General features: G+C 42.0%; 1 protein-coding gene across 1 annotated transcript in view; it reads right to left on the reverse strand.

Moving 5' to 3' along the window:
- Positions 1 to 25,757, reverse strand: part of USP31 (ubiquitin specific peptidase 31) — a 65,357-nt gene extending 39,600 nt beyond the window's left edge. Inside the window, exon 1 of the mRNA XM_032396216.1 lies at positions 25,110 to 25,757. Within this exon, the coding sequence (XP_032252107.1) occupies positions 25,110 to 25,757 (648 nt within the window). The remainder of the gene's footprint in view (positions 1 to 25,109) is intronic.
- Between the last annotated feature and the right edge of the window lie 322 nt (positions 25,758 to 26,079).

The raw sequence follows: 26,079 nt of genomic DNA on the forward strand, positions 1-26,079 counted from the left end.
GTTCAGGTCATGATCCCGGGGTCCTGGGATCGAGCCCCACATCAGGCTCCCTGCTCAGCGGGAAGCCTGCTTCTCCCTCTCCCACTCCCCTTGCTTGTGTTCCCTCTCTCGCTGTGTCTCTCTCTGTCAAATAAATAAATAAAAACAAAACAAAACAAAAAAAGCTCTTTAAAAAAAAAAAAGAAATGAGGGATGACACCAAGGTTTTTAGTATCTGATTTAGATGGATAATGAAATCAGGAACAGAGGAAGAGACTGAGGGACAGTAGAGCTTTGAACACGCTGAATCTGAGGTACCTACAGGATCCCCAGTGAGGTGAAGTCTGGTGCTCAGGAAAGAAATCTGAGCTGGAAAGTTAAATCAGAGCAGCACTCTCTTACCGTATGAACACAGAGGAAAAAACCCAGGGAACATCTAATGAGAAAAGGAGGCAGCCAGGGGCGCCTGGGTGGCTCAGTTGGTTAAAGAGACTGCCTTCAGCTCGGGTCATGATCCTGGAGTCCCGGGATCGAGTCCCGCATCGGGTTCCCTGCTCAGCGGGGAGTCTGTTTCTCCCTCTCCCGCTCCCCCCTCTTGTGCTCTCTCTCTCTCAAATAAATAAATAAAATCTTAAAAAAAAAAAAAAGGAGGCAGCCAGATTCTTGAGGAAGGATGGCACAGAAGGGACAAGTCACAATAAGGAAGCCAAAGAAGGTAAGAGCAGCCAGAAGAGCCAGAGAGAAGGAAGCAGCAATGTAAACGACTACAGAAAAGTCAAGTAAGATGGGCACGGAGATGGTCCTTTGGAACAGCAAGTTAAGAAGCTGAAAGTGCAGTTTCAGTGAAGTAGAATATTGACCAGAGAGGGTGAGAGAGAAGAAAAGGTAAGGAAACCGAATGACTGACTGCAAGACAACCACCCTTCATATGCAAGAGACTCTGTTACAGAAGGAAGGAAGAAGGAAAGATGCTCTGCCTAGTGGGGGACTTACAGGGAAAAGGGACTTGCATACTGAGGGGAAGGAGGTAACGGAAGGGAGACACCTACAGAAAGAGCATTCTTCAGTGAGGGGCAAAGGGGGGGGGGTTCAGAAAAGAGGTAGAGAAGTGCCTTAAACAGGAGGTGGGAGAGACAGAAGAGGAGGATTCAGAAGTTATAGACAGGAAGGCAGGGTTTCAGAAGATAGTTACGGATTCAGAAGTTATAGACAGGAAGGCAGGGAATCTTTGTTTTTGTTAGTTGTTTTGGGTTGTTCCTTTTGGGGAAGAAGCACAGGACAGCTGCCAAGAGGAAGTCTCAGGTGTGGTAAGGCTAATGACAAACCTCACGGCATATGGCTGGGGCACACAAACTGCCTGAAGCATGGCAAGTGTGTGGTGTAGGAACCCTCTCTCATATTTACTCCCAGTGGGGGTGGGGGAGTTCTCCGAATACACATGTTCCTAAGAAACAAGTAAGCCAAAATCAAGTTCTTCATTATGTGTCACGGCGGACAGTTCATGCACAGTATCCGTCAAATGTCAGAGTGGAGACAATACACAATTCTTTATCAGGACTGCATTAAATCTGATTTATGATTCCTGCCACTATCGCTTCAACTCATCTAAGCACTTATCCCCCAATCGCTGTGTACAAAGTGCTGTGCAGAGGCTGCTCGACAAGATTTTTGTTGGGCACGACTCAACAGGCAAAAGGACTTCCACAACCTCTGTAACTAGGGCAAAAACTGCTCTAGGTCAACCCCACCCTAAATCACTACATCACAAACTAAGCACATTTTACAGGAAACCTCCCTAAACACACACAAACACAAAGGCTCCTTTTTCTGCCCCTTTTTCCTCCTTCACGATGGTGACTTTTTCCCCACTGCAGAGACCCAAGGGACTATTTATTTCACTTCTTACCAAGACAAAACAAAACATAGAATAACCTAATAACCATCCTTTAGTACATGTTACAGAAGAAAGAAAAATAGTGGGAGTCCAGAAGGAAAAAATAGTGGGAATTAGGAAACCTGGGCCCAATCTCTGGCTCTGCCACAAACCACTGGTTATCTTAGGTGACTCATGGAACCTGTGATTTCTGGTTTATAAAGCAAAGCAGCTGAGTTGGCCATCGATGACACTCCTAGCATCCCAAATCTTCCCCCAAGCTCTTCCCTTAGAGTCCCAACAAGTGATTTGATTTTTGCTTTGGGCCTCATCTGACATTGCTTTGGTTTGCCTTTTATAATTTTTTGCAAAATTAAGCCTTAGTTTATTTTTATATATGTCCTAAAATCAATCTTTCTGTATTTTTGCAGGTTTAAAAAAAAAGGTAATTATCACTGGAGTATGTCATCTATAAATAGCATTGCTACAATCTGAGAAATTAAATTATTTAAATTTGTCACTTCTATGAAAAATAGAATATGAGCCTTCTTAAAATAAACCTTTATTTTATAGAATTTTATAGAATGTGGGTGTGGTGTTTGGAAAAAGATTAACTAACCTATTGGTTTAAATTCTATACATCCTACTATAAATATAAATTTGACCATCGTTCCAATTTTCCCTTCAGTTAGGATGATCCTTAATATCCAGTTACTAAATAAAGTAAGAGTCAAACAAATCTGTAAAGCTTCAAATTTCATAAAACTTCTCTTTACCCTTCAAATAAAATCTTAAGGCCTAGATCTGCAGAGAACTTTTTTCCCCTTATAAAGAAAAGAGAAAAAAGAAAAGAAAAAAAAAAAAAAAAAGAGGAGTTGGAAGCATGGCCCTGAAAAGAAAAAGAATGAAGTCTATCCAACTGGCACGGCAATATTAGACATGAGGTTCTTTCTTTCCATAGCACCGTAGTACAGAAGCAGCAGAATCCTGGGCTCCAGGGAAAAGACAGAAACTGGTTCAAGACATGCTTTACCCAATCCCAGGATGAAGACAACAAAGCAACAGCTATTGATGATCTCCTCCTATGGGGAATGGACATGGCAGTATTGATTTGATCAGGAGCTGGCTTACTTTCGGGGAAGAGGTAGCTTGCCAAAACTCACCAAACCAAATTATCACCCACTTTCCTTGATTCTATGCCAGAAGAAACGTAGAATTTATTTCCAGTGATTCTGGGTAAGAAGCGGAACTTGGAAGGACAACACTGCTGAAATTTTAAGAGAAAGATGAAATGTGAACAGCTAAGTTCATAGATGGCATCTAAAAGTGAAATTTGGTTTCTGGACTGTATTGGAAAGAACAGAATAATAACACTTGTCTTGAGAAAAGTTTCATCTTTTGAATCTAACTTTATGGACAACTACTAAGTTGATGAAGAATACTTAACTAAAACATAAGGGATGAAATTGGTACAAATGGATGAATACTGTAAAACCAGGTAAGACCCATGAAAAATGGTGATAGAGAAAGAGTCCATTCAACAGTGTTCCATACCAGGGTACAGAATGCAGCCATGCTCAAACAGGGTTCTGAGTCCTTCATCCATTCTTTCCTCCTCACCTTCACCTCTGGTGGGGAAGTCTTCACATAACACAAGTTAGGCTGAGAGGCCCTTGATATTAGCCAGCTGTGGCAACAACGGGCCCTTGAAACAAACTGTAAGGCCTCCAGACTTTCACACATACTTGCCCTATGACTGGAATGCCCTCCACTCCCATCCTTCAAATGCACTCCCTCACTCTCCTTCCTTGGTAGGATGGAGCTGGGAGCTGGGTGGGAAAGGAGAGAGGAAAGAAAGGAGACAAGAGGAAAGGAGCTTCCATCCAAGATGGAAACACAACTCAATGAGAACAGTAGAGAGTGCCACACAGAGCCTGTAAATGTGTTGGCATCTGGCCACAGGGGAAAGGGAGTTACCACAGAAGGACCTAACATGAGTAACTTAAGTACAGGTGTCCCTTGTATCCAAGTTCTCATGATCCAAACTCAGGAACTAAACAGATTTGGGTAGCAAGGGATATTTGCACTGTTAAAAGAGTAGATCTGGATATTAAACAAACTTGCATATACCGCAAAGACTTGGTGGCAGGGACTCATTGCTGAAATAGAGACTAGGAAAGGGTATATATCTTATCTAAAAGAGAAAGTTTTAATAAGCGTGTTGAGAAATAGTTATTGCATTTCAAAAAATTACAACTAAGGTGGAAGTAGGGTCAAGGGCATTAGAGCCAGGATGAAAGTGAGAAATACAAAAAGGTTCAGCCAGATGAACAATGAGCAAAGATTTCACAACAGATCATAGAGCTATATAGGTAGAAAATACAGCAGCAAGAGAAGATCCCCATGTACATAAACAGTGGTTGGAAGTTTCCACTAGAAATGCAATAGAAACAGAAAGACTGGATGCTGAATACCTGGATTCAAATCCTCTTTCCACCACCTTTCACTTCATGTGTTTTCTCTGAGCATCGGCTATGTTTTCTGCAAAATGGGGATGAGAATAGTTTTCCAAAAGAATTGCTGTGAAGCTTTAATGAGATTCATTTTACAAACTCTATAAAACCATTTTCATTAAAAAATGTTTTTATAAAAGCATTTTATAAACTCTAAAACTCTACAGAGTTTCTATTAAGTTTCAAAAGTCAAGAAAAAAAGAATTATCCTATATAAACCTGGAAAATGTCACAGAGAAAGAAAAGAAAATATCTAAAGCATTGGCTCTTAACCCTTGGCTGCACATTAGAATCATCTAGGGAAATTAAACAAAAACAAAAACCACGAAGAGGGAGCAGCCCAGAGATGCTGATTTAATTATCTACAGTGGGACCTGATCATTGCTAACCTTTTTCAAGTGTGATTTAAAAAAAAAAAAAAATTCTAAGTGAAGCCAAGACAGAAAGAACATGGCCACACTGGAAAAGCTCTGAAGTTTTACTTCCAAAAGCACTAAAACTCATGGGTGGCTCTTTTGTCATAACTGTATTATATCATTTATTACACTGTATTTTATTCATTTCACCAGAACACAAAACCTCATATCTGCCTCCACCATTACACAGTGATCTGGAATGTCTTATTCAATATTATTTACCCCAACACCCAGCAAATACAATACTTGAAACAAAACAGTAACAATAATGACAGCTAATAATTGAGTGCTTATAACGTATCAGGCATTATACTAATTGTTTATAGGTGTTAGTTCCTATAAAATTAACCCCCAGAAGTTCCCTATGTTGTTAAGTATTATCATCATTATTTTCAGACAAAAAAACTTGGGCTCAGTAAAGTGAAATAACTTGCCCAAAGTTACCACTATTCTTCAACCTCCTCTGATTAAAACAGCCTTCAAACATTTTTGTCCAAAATCCTTCAATAAATGATTTTTTTTCCCGTAATTACATGACTCAGGTTCATACAGGGCTTGATCATTCGGAAATGTCACTTCTCAATGTGGACATAAAACATGTGTTGGAGACTGAACTACAGCTGTACCAAGCCTGAGGCTTCTGGGAGCTTATTTGCTTTTAAATAAATCCTTGTTAATGTGTTTGTTTTGTTGTAATTTGCATTTTTTCCTATGACTGAAATACAGCCCAGAAACCAAAAAATGGAGTTTATCTAATTGAGATGTTATTATTTGAGGAGTAAGGAGGAATTTGGACTATGTCAGAAGATCAAGTTGCAGTATGTGAAGGAGAACTATGTCCCGCCTGAGTGTCCCAGGATGCTGGAGAAAGCAAACAAGACAGAGACAACAATCTGACTCTGGAGAACTACATCTGTCTCTCATCAGCAAATGTAAAGGGGGGATGCTCTTCACCTTACAATGCTCAAGCTGCTCTGCTGGTGGCGCTGAATTCCGATCCCGTCCATCCTTCCCAGCACACCCTATGTGGCCAAGTCTCGCTGACTCCAAGGTTAAAGTCAGCTCAGGTCACCAAAATGTGTTTACATATCTAATCAAGTAACTTAAGTAACTCAAGAGTATCTTCTTTTCGGTCTCTTTGTCATTATCCAACACAGTCTAAGATTCTTCCCAACTATAATAAAATAAGCTTTTTAAAAGCTTTTTTTTTTTTTTAAAGGAGGAAAATTTGACTAACAACACAGTCAAAAAAGCAAACGTCCAGTCCTGATTTAGCTAAAAGGCCTCTTCAACAGTTAAAAGTTAAAAAAGAGGGCGCCTGGGTGGCTCAGATTGTTAAACATCTGCCTTCAGCTCAGGTCATGATCCCAGGGTCATGGGATCGAGTCCCGCATCAGGCTCTCCCTGCTCCTTGGGGAGCCTGCTTCTCCCTCTGCCTCTGCCTCTCTCTATCATGAATAAATAAATAAAATCTTTAAAAAAAAAAGTCAAAACAGAGATCTTGGAGCCCCCCCTACTTGCTAAATGGGATGCTGCTTCATTCATAAATTATTTATTTAATAAAGATCTTTAGATTTTTTTTTTTTTTTGTAAAGATTTTATTTATGTTTGACAGAGAGAGCACAAGCAGGGGGAACAGCAGAAAGAGAGGGAGAAGCAGACTCCCTGCTGAGCAGGGAGCCCGATGCGGGACTCGATCCCAGGACCCTGAGATCATGACCTGAGCCGAAGGCAGCCGCTTAACTGTCTGAGCCACCCAGGCGCCCCCTAGATTTTTTTTTTAAAAGTCAAAACAGAAGAACTAGAAAAGCCATCTAAATATCTATGAAATTATTATATACTCGTACCATGGAACAAATGTTTAAGTTTTAGAAAACATGGAGAAATTAATACACAATACAATTAAGCAGAAAGAAGATGCAAAACTACATATGAACATAATTTCAAACTTTTAAAATACATCTTTAAAGACCTTTTTGTCTTTTATCCTTCTAAATATACACTGAAACATTAACAGTCATTGCCTCAGAGTGGCAAGTTTTAGATGAGTTATCCCTTTCTTCTTTGTATGTTTCCGTATTTCCCACGTTTTCTAAAATGAATTTGTAACAATGACCATGTGGGGATCTTATGAGAACACACCCTAGTATACTGGCCAGGGAACCCAAATCTTCTGCACAGAAGATGGGGCTGGCAAAACAAAGAAATGTACCTTATTTTGGGCCCCAAATTCTAGTGAGTCAGACTGCACGATGCTGAGAATTTCTTTTTCCTCTGCTACACAGACCTAAGGAGCTCAAACCAAAGTTTTCTGCCTGTAGTAATGCTACACCCAAAACTATACCAATCTTTGAATCTTATCACTGGTGGAAAAAAGGGACTGCAGCTAGCATCAAAGAAAAATGGGGGAAAGAGACAGAGAAAAAAAAAAAGAGTTTATGTCTACAGACACCCACCAGGGGCCTTTTTAAGCCACTCTGTCTTGCCAAGTAGGAGGTAAAAGCTTAGCCCTGGGAAGAGAAAAAAACCCAGGGTCAGCTTCCTGATCAAGTGGACAGAAGCACAGGAGGAACATAGGCTTGGCTTATAAACTCAGCACATGGCATTACTCACTGGTACAGAGGCCAAAGTTCTTGGTTGAGTGGTACTGCTCTTTGGGATGGAAGTGAAGTGACCTATACACCGTTGGAGGTGGAATACAGTGAGAAAGACAAGCAGTGGGGGATGCATAAGGTCAAGCCTTGAACTATCCCAAAGCCAAAAATGCATATATTTCTTCTATAATCGTGTGTGTGTGTGTGTGTGTGTGTGTGTGTGATTATACACAAAGAGACAAAGTATGCATCCTCTTGATTCTGAATATAGTGATATTTGACCATAAACAGATCTAAAATGTTTTTGACCAAACAGCCAATTTTATAAAGGGATCCAAAATATTCTGGAAATAATCTTGCTTTGAAGCATTATTGTTATTGCATTTTGATAACTGAAACATCAACTAGTAGTAACTAAGAGGTATCATTCATAAGTAGATCCAGCAAGTTTCACTACAAATTATGTGTTCATATTGCCAAAAACCTGGAGTGCCATAAACCCAATAAATCTTAGCTGGCTGAAGATGCTTTCAAGTCATGGGCCTGCCATATCGCTTCTTCACACCCAACACTGTGTGCCTGACAGTCAAGCCAGGCTGACTCCTGAGCTGCACACAGGTACAGTCTCCAAATCAATCCTGGCCTCTGCCAGTTCTTTCAATCCTCACCATGAAAATCATATCGCATAAAAACCAGCACAAGGTGCTCGTCCTGGCTCCAGGCTTTTCCTAGCAAACTACAATTTAGAACCTGCCCAGCCTCCGCCTGGTACGGCCTGGCCAATTCTAGTTGGTTCAGGCCTTGGTCATCTCCCTGTAGAAGGTGAAGATTAAATGGAAGAGTGTGTGAAGACATAGATAACAAAGGGAAGTCTGTGAAATCAAAACAGGGTAATTCCCTAAGTTATCAAAATGTTACTATCATATGGGTATACTTCCACTCTAAAGGACAGACGAAGCTGTCCTACCTCACGTTATTAAAGACATGCAAATTAAAACAGTAAAATGCTACTTCTCACTTATGGACACAAAGATTTCTATTTTGTAACAGTGGGACTTAAAGACATTCTTACACACGGCTAATGGCACAATCCTGTAAAATAAGGTTATCAGGGTGACTTAAGGATCTTCAAAACAGAGAGCCACTGAACCAGGAATTTCACTTCTCTATATCCTAAAGAAAAATCAAAACTAACTGTTGCTTTCTTACAGATTTTAATAATTCATATATGTAATGAATAATAACCATTTTCTGCTCCTAAAAAAAAAGTGGAAGATATATGTAAAAAATCTTCATCACAACCAGAAACCATCCCTGAATAGGTCATCATATACCTTCACTCAATGATCTGAAGAATTTTTGTCACAAAAATTATCATAATACAGGGTGCCTGGGTGGCTCAGTCATTAAGCGTCTGCCTTCGGCTCAGGTTATGATCCCAGTGTCCTGGGATCGAGCCCCGCATCGGGCTCCCTGCTCAGCGGGAAGCCTACTTCTCTCTCTCTCCCTCTCCCACTCCCCCTGCTTGTGTTCCCTCTCTCGCTGTCTCTCTCTGTCAAAAAAATAAATAAAATCTTTTAAAAAAATAAAAAAAATTATAATACAATATGAAATGAAAATCACGTAATGCAAAACTGTACATACAGTTTGATGCCAATTATGTTAAAACACACAGAGAAGGGAGAAAAAGAAAATAATATGCCAAACAACGTCCATACATTTTCAATTTTCCTCTTTCAATTTTTACATATTTTCTAAGTTTTCCACAATAACTTAGATAATATTCTTATCAAAATAGATTTTATCTCATAATGAAGTTCAGCAAAAGAATCCAGACACAAAAGAATATATACTTAATGCAAATCAAAACCACAATGAGGGGCGCCTGGTTGGCTCAGTCAGTGGAGCATAAGACTCAATCTCAGGGGTTGTGATTTCAAGCCCCACATCAGGGGTAGCATTTACTTAGAAGAAAAGATGCCACTTAAAAAAAAAAAACCCACAATGAGATACCACTTCACACCCACTAGGATGGCTTCAATAAAAGACAGACAATAACAAGTGTTGACAAGAATGTACAGAAACTGGAACCTTCATGCATTGCTGATGGGAATATAAGATGGTGCAGCTACTGTGCAAAACAGTTGGGCAATTGCTCAAAAAGTTAGACATGGAGTCACAATATGACCCAGCAATTTCACTCCTAGGCATATACCCAAAAAAATGAACACATATGTCCACACAAAAATGTATGCATGAATGTTCAGAGCAGCATTATTCGTAACAGCCAAAAAGTAGAAACAACCCAAATATTCATTAATGGGTGAATGGATAAACAAAACATGGTATATTCACGTAATGGAGTATTTTTCAACCATAAAAAGGAATGAAGTATAATGATGAACCTTGAAAATACATGCTAAGTGAAAGAAGCCAGATGCAAAAAACCACATGTTGCAGGATTCCATTTATACGAAAGGCAAATCTATAGATACAGAAAGTAGATTAGTAGACACCCAGGGCTGGGAGGCTGGGGGGAAATGAGGAGTGACTGCAATTAGGAATGGGGTTTCTTTGGGGGGATAATAAAAATGTTCTAAAACTGATTGTGGTTATGGTTGCACAATTCTGTGAATATACTAAAAACCATTGAATTGTACACTTTAAATGGGTGAATTATATGATATGTAAATTATATCTCAATAAAGTTGGTTGTTTTTTTTTTTTTTTAATTTTAAGTAGGCTCCATGCCCAATATGGGGCTCGAACTCATGATGCTGAGATCAAGATTTACATGCCCTACTGACTGAGCCAGGCAGGTGCCCCAATAAGGTGTTTTTAAAAAGAATATATACTTTATTATTTCACTCACAATAAAACTCATGAACAGGCAAAGCCTGTTAGAGGTGTTAGAGGCCAAGAGAATGGTTCCCTTGGGGAGGAGGGAGAAGGTGGAACTTGGGAAAGGGCCATCAAAGGAGCTTCTGGAGTGCTGGTGATGTTCCACTTCTTGATCTAGTAGATACATTATCACTCTAGGATAATTCACCAAGCTGTACACTAACGATGTATGCATTTTTCTGTATGTATGCCGTACTTCATTAAAAAGTTAAAAAAATTAGGGGGGCTGGGTAGCTCAGTCAGTTGAGCGTCTGATTTTGGCTCAGGTCATGATCTTAGGGTCCTGGGATCGAGCCCCACATCAGGCTCCTCCTCAGCAGGGAGTCTGCTTGTCTCTCCACCCCCACTCATTCTCTCTCTCTATTTTATAAAAGATTTTATTTATTTGAGAGAGAGAGTGAGCATGAGCAGGGGGTAGGGGCACAGAGTGAGAAGCAGACTCTGCTAAGCAGGGAGCCTGCTGTGGGGCTCGATCCCAGGACCCTGGGATCCATGACCTGAGCCAAAGGCAGATACTTAAACAACTGAGCCACCCAGGCACCCCATAAATAAAACCTTTTTTGAAAAAGTTTAAAAAGTTAGTTGACTTCAAAAAGGAAAAACACTAAAGTTTCTTAATTTAGCCAGACTCTCACGCCCTAACTCAGTTTATTTAGTCTTATTTGGAGCTGACTGTATTTATCTGGTTGCTTAACTAGAAGCAAATTAAAAACTGCAAAAGACAGGAATGAGGAAGCAGAAGGTAACAGGCTCCTAGGATAAAGCAAAACTGAATAAAGCAAGAGAAAACTAAGGAAGGACCATGAAGAAAGATGGTAGGAAGCAAGAGAGAGTATTACAAAAAAAGCAGAGATAAAAATTCAAACAATACAGCAATCTAGCACCAATCGTTATATCCCATAGGACTTATAATCCCAGTAGCCCCAAAGAAACCTCCATAGCACAGAAGAACATAATAGATGATGCTCATAAAAGTCTAAAAATCACCAAGGACAGAGTGAAATATATCCAGGATTTTCTCCTAGGAAAGTAAGCGTGTAAATACTCTATCAGGTCAACAATCAAATAATAAAGTTAAAAATTTAAAGACCTGATATTCGAACAAATAATTATCTAGGAAATAACTTATATAAAAGACTTATTCCCCCCAAAGGCCAGATGAATGGGTTAATGTGTTATTCAAAAAGATCATAAAATGACAACACAAGGGCACAGAATATATCATCCTGAAAAGTACCCTCCAGGGGACAGATGCCTCAGTTGAGACATCTAGCTCTGTAACACTGGAGATTTAAATACTACCCCTTCAAAAACAGTCTACAATTCAAGGGGTCAAAACCTAGAGCACACATGCATCAAAGGTGAGCTCCAAAACAATTAGAGTTGCAAGGCCAAACCCAGAGAAAATTTTGAGGCAGAACACATTTCTCTTCAGCACTTGACTACAGTGGCCTTTTGTAGGATTCTCCATATCTTCTTCCTACCAAGGTCCCTTTCCTATGTCCCAGGCTTGCTCTTACAGGCTGGGCTGGTGGATGTGTGAGATGGCTGGTTGGTTTTTCCTGCTAAAATGTTCCCATCACTAAAGAAACCAATGGTTGTCAAACATTGTGATCTGTGAAGCTGGTCTCATATGGCAATGAAAAGGAAAATAAAGAAACTGAGGCTCAGTGACCAGCTCACTAAATTCAAAACCCATGGGTTCTGATTTTCAAAAGGGAAGGAGCAGACCTGCACCCCCGGCTGTCCTCACCCTACTCCTGGCACAATCCTCTGATGCTGACAGCCTGAAGCTTGAGACAGAATCTGGTATCACCAGGAAGTAGGTGTGGGCAGTTACACCAACCTATTCAGCTGCCGGGCATCACAACAGAGCCTCAAAGGGTAACGACCAACAGGTCTCCAACAAAAGCAACCCTTCCTCCTGCGGGATAGATGATAACAAGCTATCAGTGCTCCTCTCTCTCACCCACCTGCAGGGAAATGAGGCGACTCTCCTCTTTCCTTCCTTCCTGTCACTATTAAAATCCTGATATCATTAACCAGTAGCTATTTCCCATGAGTTACTGCTTTTAAAGGGAGTTTGTTTAGCATTTCTAGTTTATTCTAACTCTCATGGCATAAAGGCTCTAAAATGAGGGAGATTTACCAAGTTGTCACTATACTATTATAAAGGGATTCTTACTTTACGGGAAGATTACAGAATGTTCCAAGTTAATGTATCCTTAAAATTACCAGGAGCACCTCTAGTCAGGAAAAGTTCTATTATTCTTCTCCAGCTATAGAGAGCTCTGGACCTCAAATAAAAGGTTGAATCTCCTTCCTTACAATTTAAATACAAGCCTTTCTCTGCCTCCCTCATTGCTCAAAGTAAAGCAGATACAGAAGTTAAGTCCCTGCCCATTCATTCACTCATAAATATGCATACAAAGGACAGGACCAGTTATGGGAAATTTAGAGATTCACAGAATTAAAAGTATGTAGAAATGCCTCACGGAAATAATAATTTACATATCTACTTTACAATGTTATAAGAAATAAATAAAATAATCCACTGTGCAGGGCATGTGGTAAGCACTCATATGTCAGCTGTAGGAAAAAGATGGAGAAAATTCTGTACAATGTGCTACCATTTATCTAAATAAGAGAAAATATGAATACACATACAATACATACACATATACACACACGCATAGAGCAAAACTAATTTGCTTATATTAAAACAATGAAAGAATAAATCATAAAATTTAGGGAGAAAGAGATAGGGTGTCAGGATCAAAGACAAACTAGACTTATTTGAATAGATTTTATATTGTACATTTTACTTTGGGCCACGTATTGTTTTTTACATAATTATGCAACAAAATTAAATTTTAAAAAGCAATCACTCAAAATCAAAAGCAAAAAGAAACGAATGAATTTAACTAAGCATCCAGTTGGTGACAAAGTCATACTAAGAACTATTCCAAATGACTTTAAAACATAGTAATTTGACTCTACAGGCCTAGCAGGCCATGTCCTACTGGCAAAAAGAAAAAAAAAGAAAAGAAAAGAAAAGAAATCTTAAATATTCTTCAAATACTTGTATGTTGGTGGTAGTATCGGGATCATTATCCTGAAACTTATAAGTGCATTGTGGGATAATGCAAATGAGAATTTACACCAGTGCTGGGAACAGGGTTTTCAGCATAGTTCGAGAAAGGAGAAATAGATGCAAGATCAATGAGTTAAATAAAAACCCCGAAATCCTGAGTGGGAATTATCAATATGAATTCATGATTTATTATTTCTTTAAAAGAAGTTACATACTTCCTAGCTCTGTCTACTTAGAAGACACAGACATCACGTGCACCCCTAGTGCCCAGACTGTGACCTCTTAGTGCCATTTGCCAGTAAAAGGCAACCAGGGCTCCTTAAAGAAATGACTGATCCCAGATCCCGGCAGGAAACGTGCAACATGAGCCTAGAATATCTTCCCAGGATTCTGGTGTGACATCACAGACTACTTATGTCAAAAGGACTTAGGAGCCAACTTCTCCTACTGGCCAAAAATGGCACAATTTGAGCATCAATAAGGTTAATAATTGTAACTGAAACACATTGGATACACATTTAAATCCATGAGTTCATATGGTTACAACAAAAACTCACCAGCCATATTTGGAAATTAAGAAATTATTTTGAGGGGTGCCTGGGTGGCTCAGTCCGTTAAGCATCTGCCTTCGCCTCAGGTCATGATCCCAGGATCCTGGGATCAAGCCCTGCATCAGGCTCCCTGCTAAGCAGGAAGCCTGCTTCTCCCTCTCCCACTCCCCCCTGCTTGTGTGCACTCGCTCTCTCTCCCCGCCTCTCTCTGTCAAATAAATAAATAAAATCCTAAAAAAAATTATTCTGAAAACCAAAAATAAAGGGGAAAGAAAACCTCAAGCCTTTATGTTGCCTTTCTTCTCCAAATTTACTTTGGGGTAACCAAATAATTGATAAGGGCAAGAGTCTCTACAGAAATGTTCTAATAAGAATGTTAAAGTTAGGGGCACCTGAGTGGCTCAGTCGTTAAGCGTCTGCCTTCAGCTCAGGTCATGATCCCAGGGTTCTGGGATCAAGCCCCACGTCAGGCTCTCTGCTCAGCGGGAAGCCTGCTTCTCCCTCTCCCACACCCCCTGCTTGTGTTCCCTCTCTTGCTGTCTCTTTCTGTCAAAATAAATAAATAAAATCTTAAAAAAAAAAAGAATGTTAAAGTTATAACATCACCATTTTCGAGCCTCAATGAACTAATGGATCAAGGAATAATCAATCATCAATGTCTATTAAAGTAGTAAGACACACAACCAGACATTATAGGCTTCCTGATGGAAGTTTACAAGACTACCAAAAAAAGAAAGGGGGAATTAAAAAAAAAAAAAAAACCCACCTCAACCCTGAATCTCATTAAGCCTCTAAATCTATCATGTTACATGAAATACGGGAACAGAACATTTTAACTGAAACTACAGGAATACAACAGGCAAAATCAGACTCTGGGAAGCACTACAGCAGTGCTCTTCAAAATGTGATCCCCGGACAGGTGCCTGTCTGTGAACTTTTTGTCACCAGTCCGTGACCAGGTAAGTACAGAAATTGAGAGCAGACATTTAGAAACATTTAGAGCAAATTAACAGTAGTTTTATGTCTACTGAGTCTAAATTTTAACAGGGCTGGTTTTATGTATGCTTTTTACTTCATTTTTCTGGGAAAGCTTAAATGCCAAGCTAGAAATTTACACTGTACGTTGTATATAAAAGAAAAAGTAAAAGCAATTTTTAAGAACAGAAATAATGTAATCACGGGTGAACTTTAAGATTAATCTGGCAGCAATAAAAACTGTCCATTGGAAGAGACAGAGTTTAGAAATGGGGAAGTGTACTTGGGGGCCACAGACTTAGAATCACTGCCCTCATTTTCACCACCTGCTATTTATTGACCAGTTACTGTTTCTATACTAAACCTTTATTTATATCTTCTTATTTAATCCTCATAAAAAACCATGTAAGGCTCTGCTACTTACTAGCACTGAACTCAATATCCTAATATCAAAAATGGAATAATAATGCCTCTTTCAGAGGGCTGTAGTGAAAATTTAATGAAAAAATTTTTATGAACGTACAGTTGATCCTTGACCAATGTGGAAGTTAGAGGCACTGACCTCCACGAAGTCGAAAATCTGTGTGTAACTTTGGACTCCCCAAAAACTTAACTACTAATAGGGACAACCACAAGTGATCACTTTTTATTGCAATATACAACTTACTGGACAGACTAACTGCTCACAGAGAGATGATCAGCGTCACTCGGCATTATAAGTGGATGCTCACAACAGTCAAGCTCACTGCAAGAGCAACAGGAGGTGGCCACGAAAATCCCACAGTAGTACAGCATATACCACAGTGAATTTTATGCAGTTATGATTTAATACTGCATCTCTAAACTTTTTACATTTGACTGTAAATTGTGCCATGTACAGTCTGTGTGTGCTTAAGTTTTGATAAATTTTATCTACATATATTTTATGCATTCATAACATACCTAACTTCCACTTAATTTTTTTGATATTTCTAGGCTACGCAGTTCATTCGCAAGTTTCTTTTAATTGCCACAAATCTCCAGAAAAGTTTCATATATATATATGTATATATATATTTTTTTTAATTTCGCAGATAGGTGGACCCACACAGTTCAAACCAGTGTTGTTCAAGAATCAAATGGACTTTGTAAATGATCTGACTCCAGACAAATAAATGGTATTTTCATGATGATTATTGTTTCTTAAGTCTCCTAAAAATCAGAGAGCTCTGCCTTGCTTTTAAAGATTATAATACTGGGATGCCTGGGTGGCTCAGTTGGTTAAGCATCTGCCTTCAGCTCAGGTCATGATCTCAAGGCCCTGGGATGGAGTCCTGCACTGGGCTCCCTGCTCAGTGGGAAGCCTGCTTCTCCCTCTCCCTGCTGCTCCCCCTGCTTGTACGTGCGCTCTCTCTGACAAATAAATAAAATCTTTATTTTATAAAAAAAATAAAGATTAAAATACCAAGGGCACCTGGCTGGCTCAGTTAGAAGAGCACATGACTCCTGACCTCAGTTTGAGCCCCACATTGGGTGTAGAGTTTATAAATAAATAAATAAACAAACAAACAAACAAACTTAGGAAGGAAGGAGGGAAGGAAGGAAGGAAGAAGGTAGGTAGGTAGGTAGATAGGTTAGAATACCAAGAATTAAAGTAAAAGAATTTATTGAGCTGGTGATGTGCTTACAAAGGTTCCTTACAGTAGAAGCAACAAAGGCATTTCCTGACCAGTCCCATGAAATCTTCTAACATGTGAACTGTTTGTTTGTGGACACATTGTTTGCTACCATCCAAGCTCAACAACCGGAGGGAAGAAGCTACAGATGTTCAGTGACTGGCCAATTCCTCTAGGAACTGCCACAGTCCATGGCATCAAACAATGATTTCTAAATGGAGAAAGATCACAGTCAGATGAAAGACAAGATATATCGTTGTGCTCCACTGCAAAAATGTTGTTTGTTAAACATAAAAGGTCATTTGAGGAACAGCCAACAAACGATTAATTAGCAGAGCAAACAAGAATATTTTTGAGGGAAAAAACTACAGAGGACAGAACTTTAAATCACTCGGCTTTCAATGATTTCTTTTCCACTATTATATATAAAAGGTTTTTTTGTGGAAACCATGAGGTCATTGTTTTGCAGAGTCTTTACTATAGGAAACAGCTGTGGAGAACTACACAAACAGTGAACACTGCGCTATTTAGTAGCCCCTCATTGTGACAAGTGTATAGACGGGGACAGGAAAAATCCATCAAACCACACTCTAATAACAAAAGAGGCAGAGTCAAACTAAAAACTTTAGGCCACACAAAGGGAGACAAAAAACAACTAGTTCAGGATAAGCATCTGTAACTCAGGACAAGCACCTGTATCATTACATCCGTATCTTGACTTAGAATTCCGAGAGCAGCTGCTCTCTACCGGGGTCACCAAAAACTCAAATGATTCACTTTGCACAATACCTGATATATGACAGACATTCAACAAATGCTACTTAAAAAAAAGTTTTCCTAGTACTCTTAAGTTCAAATACTACATGGCCTGTTTGAAACTGAACTTCCACCCACCTCCAGAACCTCCAGAACCGTCTTCCATTCTGTTGCTTCCAGTCTCGAACAGTGCCATCCCAAGTCATCCTGTTTCAATACCTCCAAGTTATGTTCCTTTCCTCCTTCTTATTCACTCTTCACACATCCATAAAGCTGCCAAACACTGTCAACTCTGCTTCAAATATATATTTTGTACGCGCTCAAAGGTCAAAGAAAAGGAACAAAAGACACGGAAAAGGAAATAAATATACTGAATCCACTGCAATCCACGACAGGGTATGTGACTCCCTTAAAATACCACCCAAGACCGCTTAAAGTTGTCCAGTGATGAAAATACAATTACGTGAGAGAGCTCACATAATACGTAGCTGAATTCAAGTCTACACACCTAGTCGTAGACCGCACCATAGTTCCTACTGTCTATCAAGACTCCCTTTCTTAAATATCTCATGACCCCCGACCCCATGTGTTCAATTTAAATGCACCATCTTTTCTGCCCCTTGTGCTTCACAAACCACTTCCCCTTTCCAACTGCTCCATTTCTGTCAGATAATCCCCATTATATTCTCCATCCCTCAGGTCTGAAACCTTGGTGTTTACTACGCCATCCCTTGGACTTTCCCTAATAACATCATGATGTCCTCCAAAATGTCCCTTGGACTCATTCTTTCCTCCTCCTTTTCCTCTGTTTATACCTATCCCTCTTGCATTTACTTTCTCCTTCATCTGATTCTTTTGTGCTCATCATCAGAAAAATTTTTCAAAAACATCCTTTTCATCAAATTTGTCTGCACAGCTCAAGCCTATATTGAAATACTACTGACTGCAGCCTCAAGGCTAAACTATTGTGACAGACTTTCAAGGCCACTCACAATCTGCCCCCTCTCAGCTCATTCATCTGCATTTATTTCCCCTTCTCTCCAAATCAGTGGTTCTCATCTGGGGCAATTTTGCCCCCCCCAGGGGATATTTGGCAATGTCTGGAGACATTTTTGATTGTCATGACCAGGGTAGGGAGAGGCGTACTACCAACATCTAGTGGGTAGAGGACAGGGACACCGCTAAACATCCTAATATGCCAGGACAGTCCCCCGACAAACAAAACTGACCCTGTGAAAGAAAATAACTTTAAGTTTAAAAAATGACGAACAAGGGCAGTCACTAATAGGAGGAGGCACATGTCAGGGGGGTAGGGCCCTAGCATGCACCATGGATGGGTCAGAGAATCCTGTCCTCTACAACTCTTTGCTGGGCAATCTGGCGAGGTATAGCCACATTTTAAATGCACCTTCCCTTTGACTCAGCAATGCCACTTCTAAGACTCAGTCTTTAGAAAAGGAGACTTGATATATGTTGAAGGATTGGCTATCATGATTAAAAACTTTATACAACCTAAATACCCTTCCTTGGACTATACAACTGTTAAAAAGAATGAGGTGGGTTTAGATGTATCAACAAAAAAACAAAGTCAGTCATGCTATCCACGGGGAAGAGGGAGAGGGGAAAACAATTTACAGAACTATATGTGGAGCATGTGCCCATCGATGTAAAAGATGTATACACGTGTTTATACATGCATTTAAGTGGTCTGAAAGGATTATTTTTAAGACAGACTTCCAAAAGCGCCTAAGTCTGAGAAGCAATGGCAAATACATAAAGTTAGCTGCAGCTGATCTTATTTTCACGGAGATTCAGCACCACAGTCTTAGAGGGAAAAAAACACTACATATTTCAACACAGCCCCCCTACGTCTTTATGTTTTATGTTGAGAACTGTCATTTCAGAGGTTGTAAAGATAAGGCAACCACAGGCGCAGGACTCAGTGTGTGCCTCAGCAATGTAGGGGTGACAAAGAGTGAAGTCAGAACTCTGGTTCTGGGCACCTGGGTGGCTCAGTCAGTTAGGTGCCTGCCTTCAGTCACGATCCCAGGGTGCTGGGACTGAGTCCCACATCAGGCTCCCTGCTTCTCCCTCTGCCCCTCCCCTCCACTCATGCACATGGTGTGCTCACTCTCTCTCTCTCAAATATAAAAAATAATAATAATAAAAAAGAACTCTGGTTCTGTTCCCTTGGTCTCTAGCCAGCAGGTGAACCTCAGTTCCTTCATCCAGAAAGAGGCGAGGCTGCTCACATCTCCCCCACATCTCCTTCTAAGTCTAAAATTTGATGACTCTGTTACCTCCTTTCTCCTTCAGAGATGTGGAGCTTCACTGAAACAAAAGTGACAGCATTTGACAGGCAAGGGAACTGACCAGGGAGAGACATACTTTCTAGTCTATACTCAGCTACAAAGCTAATTTTTCTACTTTTCAAATGAATTCAGGGGGTACCCTGAAGTCCGAGTACTCCCTGGGAACCAGTGTGACATACCAATATCCTAAACATCTTCTCACAAACCAGGAAAACTTAGACCATAGGTCTGCAGCATAAAATCGGAGCCCCCAACATGAGTCTGTGAAAAAGTTAGGTGTGAAACAGCCAGTATAACCCTGATTACTAGCTTGTCTGCCCCTACTCATTTATACATTTATTCCCTTTGTAACCTGAGAACTCTCACCAATAAATAAGCACCACTGGGCACCACAGTTCAAGGGGAAAAATATAGAAGAGAAATTTCTATTCATCAATTATTTTTTGTTTTACTGCAAATTTGGAAGAACTCCCCACAGTTCTTTTATCAGTAGATCACTCTGTTCTAGTTGTTCTTTGGGAGCACAGTTTGAAAACTGCTGCTGTAAAATGTATCTTTGTTACTTGAGATGACCATCCATCTTTTTACTGACTGCAAAGGGGCACTGATCACTAGAAATCAGCATCTATATGAACCTGGAAGTGTGCATGCTAGTATCCTACTAGTTAGACAATAAGCTCATTTCCTCTAAAAACAGCATATTGAGTATTTGGGTTTCAGAATGATTTATTTTCTCTAAAAGGCGTTTTTACTAAGACAGTGATCCAAGGACCTGCCAGTGAAGTCCAAATTTTACCCTACTGCGGCTGCAAACACATACACACAGAGGAGAAAAAGTAACAAGGCAACCTTCTAAAGGCTGGGTTGGTAAGAAAAACGCCCTAAGGAGGCTCAAAACATTCCTCCAACGGAATGTTTCTCAATCTTAGCCTTACTGACATTTTGGGCTGGATAACCCCTCACCGAGGGGAGCAGAGCCCGTAGCACCCCCACCCCAGTTGTGTCAACCAAGTATGTCTCCAGACAGGCCAAATGCACCAGGAATGAAGGGGTTGGGGAACCAGGCAAAAGAGCCCTAGCTGAGAACCCTGCTCAAGGAGGAGAAAAATACCTGCTTAAAAAGAGAAGTGACAGCTAGAGAAATTTCTCAAAGCATACCAAGGTTAGGCCAGTCAATCCATTTCATTCTGGGAAATGAAAGTCCTACCTTAACAACCATCTAGCTCATCCAAAATCAAAAATCCGTTTACCAAGTTCCTAAAGCTCACATAAATCAATGTGGTTAGAAATCAAGAAAGAATTCTAATCGGAAAACTTACAAAGAAACTCATTAGTAACTTAAGGAAGTTTTAAGACAATAAAAGCACACTCAAAGACACACTAAGTACTTTTTGAGACCTCAAGGCAAACTCTCGAGACGGCAAATTGGTTTTATCTTCTCTGCCAACTCCAATCAACTGGTAGTGGCTGCGTGGAGCCCAGAACTGAGCAAGATTCTGCAAGCTCAAGGAAAGAGTATCTGCATGGAACATCAACTTCTGCCACAGACAGGCAAGGGGCCGTGGTAACAGGTACGGCTCACATCTACCTTCTCGGTGCTGAACTCAACTTTCTTTAGGCTCAAAATAATACCCATCAAATGTGGCTGTAATAAAACATTTTGGGGGAAAGAAGTAATCCTCCAGAGTGCCACCAGACTTACCTAACTCAGAGGCAAAAAGAAAAAAAAAAAAAAGACGACCACGACGAAGAAGAAATCTGATCCTGTCACTCCCCTGCTTAAGAATCAGCCCTGGATGGGGCGCCTGAGTGGCTCAGTCGTTAAGTGTCTGCCTTCCGCTCAGGTCGTGATCCCAGAGTCCTGGGATCAAGCCCCACATTGGGCTCCCTGCTCCGCGGGGAAGCCTGCTTCTCCCCTCCTTCTCCCCCTGCTTATGTTCCCTCTCTCGCTATGTCTCTCTCTGTCAAATAAATAAATAAAATATTTAAAAAAAAAAAAAAAAAAGAATCAGCCCTGGATTCTCAGCTTCCATAGGATAATGTCCAAACCAACACAGCCTACAAAGCCATTCACAATCCACTTACAACACACTTCTTCCAAACTTTCTGCACCCCCATTATTCTTCACGGTGTAACCAGCCACCAAATGTCACACTGTTCCCCCAAAACCACATGCCCTTTCATGCCATCTCCACCCCTTCTCTGCCTGGCTAATTTCTATTCATCCTGCAGACCACTGCGCTGTGATGCTTTACTTGTTCCCTAGAGCAAGAGTGTTCCCTGGACCTACAGCATCAGCATCACCTGGGAGCTTGATAGAAATGCAGAATCTCAGACTCCACCCCAGCTCCACCAAATCCAAAATAGCTCAGTAACAAGATGCCCACGTGAATATGTGCACACTGAACTGTAAGAAGTGATGTCTTGGGGAACGTACCAGGTCTCACTGGACTCAGTTCTTCACAGGCAGGTACAGTGTCTTCCCAAAATCAAAGTGCCTCACCTTTGGCAGGCTGCCTCTGAGGCAAATCCCTCCTTTAGGAAGGGAAACCCAAACACCCACCTTCCAGCCTCCATGGCAGCCAGAGGTGGCCAACTGACATGGTTGTAAGTCAATGAGATGTCAGCAGAAGCCTGCTGAGGGGACGCTTCTGGAAAAACTTTTATTTTCCCAGTGACTTCCTGCCTTGACAAACATTAAGGATAAAAAGCCAAAGACATAATAGGGACAAAATAGCCAAGAACAACAGAGCGGAAACACAGAAATGGTCTGAGTCCCTGTTGGGCCCTTCAAGCCACTGTACCACATTAGAACATGTACCTCCAGACTTACTGTTTGAGCCGATTCAAAATCTTTATTGCTTAATACATCATCATTAGGGCTTCCTCTTTCTTGTGCTGAATGCATTCCTAACTGATGGAGTAAACCCTCAATAAATGGGAAGTGAATGAATGAATGAATGCAATGTGAAATCTACTAGATGTTCAGAAGGTTATATGTTTTATTTATTTATTTTTTTTAAGATTTTATTTATTTATTTGACAGAGAGAGACACAGCGAGAGAGGGAACACAAGCAAGGGGGAGTGGGAGAGAAGCAGGCTTCCCACAGAGCAGGGAGCCTGATGCGGGGCTCGATCCTAGGCCCCTGGGATTATGATCTGAGCGGAAGGCAGGCGCCTAACGACTGAGCCACCCAGGTGCCCCTAGAAGATTATATGTTTTAAAATAAGACCTCGAAGAATCTGTTCAACTTTGCCAAAGCATGCTTATAAATCAGCCTCTGCGTTTCTAGAATTATTGACCCATTTCTGTTCACAGCTTGTTAATGGATTAAAAAAAAAACAAAAAACCTTTTAAAATGCAATGGAAATGTTCACATACAAAAATGCTGTAGAAATTGATTTTTACATTTTGGAAAGAGTAGAAAACCAAACTTGAAACACTGGGCTCTGACCTTGAAAAGTTTGCATTGCTGTGGCTGATAGGCAACTATAAGCAAAGAGAAAAAAAGAGAAGGAAAAAGACTTACAGTAGCTGGCTGGTTGCCATTCTCTCCTACTTTCTTATTTTGACATCTCTGACATGGATCTCATTTTTTTCCAGTCCCTATCCCAGTCCAGTATTTCCATTCAAATTTCCAAGATCAAACAGCAATCACTTTTTGTTTTTGAGAAAAACAGAACATTAATAAATATAAATAAAATGTATTAAAAGGGGACAGGTGCACTTGGGCAGTATTATTCCTCAGAAAGGTGGGTCCTCAACCAAGTGCTGAATCCTCAGATTATCATTTTGCATTTTACTAAAATCATTTATTTTTACTTAAATAAATTTTAAAAGAAACTTTACAGCACCAATGGAAAGCCAGTATCATTTGCCACAAATAGAAGACAAATGTAAAAACAAAGACAATGAAAACACAACCTTATTAAATCCTAGCTACTGTTACCTGCCGAGGCCTCTAAACTTAAAGCTTGTTCTGTTAAAAAAAAGAAAAAGAAAGGTGGGGGAGTGAGCATGAAGGTGTTAAAGTCAGGCTACCATCAAGCTAAGACCTGTTCTTGGGCATAATCAGGACAGACAGAATGGAAAAGGAATTAACTTTCTACCACGTGATTTCATTCTATTTAACACCATATCCATGTCCCACCCCAAAGTATCCCTCATACAATCTCAAATCATCTTCCCTCTTTTTTGCTCAGAATAAGAGCCCATTTCCCTAGGGCAGCCTAAATGGCCCTACACAATCTGGCCCAGCCCACCACGCGGCTCTCTTCTGAGCTCCAAGGGCACCAGCAGACAGCAAACAAGAACCCAAGGGCCTTATCTAGCCCACTGCCTGTTTCTGTATGGCCTGTGAGCATAAGAACGGTTTGTAGAGATAAATATTTGTAATCAATCTGATGACAGGGAACACTAATTTTGAACTCCAACTCCAATGTTATCCCCTCCAAAAAAAGAATCCCATTCCTCTCATTAGTAGACCTGTATTACAAAGTACTGTACTCATATTTTTATCTTAGTCAATGAGAAATTTGTGGAAATTTGTTTTCTCTTGTTATATAAGTACCTACATAATAGCCTCAATTTCGCATCTTGACCATTTACTATATGGCCCTTTACAGAAAGAGTTTGCGGATCCCAGAGCTACACTGTTCAAGCGCACTAGGCTCTCGCGCTTTCACACTTTCCTTACACCTGGGAAGCAATTCTCCCTGACCTCCTCAAGGCTGGTTCTCCACAGTTACTCAAGTCTCAGTTCAAATGTTACCTCTTCCAAGAGGTCACCCTAACCCTGCCCCCTCCCCCACTTAAAGTAGCCTGCCAACACATCAATCACATCACCAGATTTTACTTTCTTGGAACCACTGATATTACCCTCTTACTTTACTGAAATCTTTAATAATAAAAACAATAACGCAGCAAATACACATGGTACTATGTACGACGGAAGCGATTTACATATCAAGTTGAACGCTTTAAAAGTGCCAACCTGTAAGTCAAAAACGGTCAAAAATGGGTGACCTCATTGGGTTCAACCTAACAGATGAACCTGTTTGCTGCTCACAACCACCTATGACGTAGGTACTAGATGAGAAAACTGTCACAGAGAGTTTCAGTAACCTGCCCGAGGTCACACTGCTAGTAAGTGGCAGAACGAGGATTTGAAGCCAGGCTCAACACTCCCACCCCCAGAATGTAAGTTCCATGAAGGCAGCCGGTCTTTTCATTGCCATAGCCCTCCAGGGCCCATCACAGGGCCAGGTACGTAGTAAGCCCTTAATAAACACACGATGAATGAATGGGTGCGTCTCCCTTACAATCAGTGGCATCGGTCCTAGACTCGGGGCCCACACCTCTTTAGATCCGGGCGCTGGTTAGCCCGCCGCGCCGCCAGGAAAGGAGGAATGCAAGACTTTGGGAGACGGTGCCCCAGGCACGCGGGGTGCAGGGCCCCTCCTGGGGGTGGGGACGCGGCGGGGCTCACCTTGAAGTCGCGGCTGTGCTGCGGGGTGTACTCCAGGGTCCAGAGGGCCCGCACCAGGTGCGCCAGCTGCTCGGTGACCTCGCCCTGGCCCTGCGTGCCGCGGCCCACAGGCTGCTCGGGGTCGGGCGAGGGCTCGGGTCGCCCCGCCCGGTACTGGCCGAGTGCCAGGTACTCGGCGAAGAGCTCGGTGTTGCTGAGACACTGCAGCGTGGCGTTCATGAAGCACGTGTTGCCGTGGTTCCGGAGCCCCGCCACCCCGGGCACCGGTTCGGCGGCGGAGGCGGACGGCGCGGGCGAGGCGGGCGGCGGCGGGCACGGCGGGCACGGCGGCGGCGGCGTGGGCGCGGCGGCCGGCCCGGGTGGGAAGCAGCTGCGGAGGCCGCCGCGGTCCGGGGCGGCGCCCTCGGAGCTAAGGTGCGAGAGCGTGGACAGCGTCTTGAGAACGCGGCTCATGAAGCTGCCCACCGAGCGCGCCGACGAGGGCGAGGCGGGCGCGGCCGGCCCGGGCCCCCCGGGGCCCCCAGCGTCGCCGCCGCCGCCGCCCGCGCGGCCGCTCCGGAACAGCCGCTTGCTGAAGGAGCGCTTCTCCTTCCCGCCCGCCGCCGCCACTGGCGGCGGCCCGGGCCCCGGCGCCGTTACCTTGGACATGGCGGCGGCCGCCGACGCTCATCACCGAGCCCGCCCGCCCGGCCCGCGGCCCCGCCACGGCCGCCGCCGCATCCCGCCGCGCCGCGCCTCACGGGGCTGGGGGGCTCGACGCCCCACACACCTCAGAGCGCCGCCGAGCGAGCTAGTGAGCGAGCGGCTGCCGGCGGGGCGGGCGGGCGCGCGCGCGATCCGCCCAGCTGGGCCGCTCACGTGACGCGCCTCTCGGCGCCGCCCGCCCGGCGCTGAAGCCGTGGCGGCTGCCATGTTGACTGTGGGAATGGAGGTGCCCCTCCAGCCAGACCAGATGACTCGCGGCTCCGGG

The sequence above is a fragment of the Phoca vitulina genome, unplaced genomic scaffold, assembly GCF_004348235.1.
Source record: "Phoca vitulina isolate PV1807 unplaced genomic scaffold, GSC_HSeal_1.0 scaffold90, whole genome shotgun sequence".
In the NCBI taxonomy this organism is placed as follows: domain Eukaryota; kingdom Metazoa; phylum Chordata; class Mammalia; order Carnivora; family Phocidae; genus Phoca; species Phoca vitulina.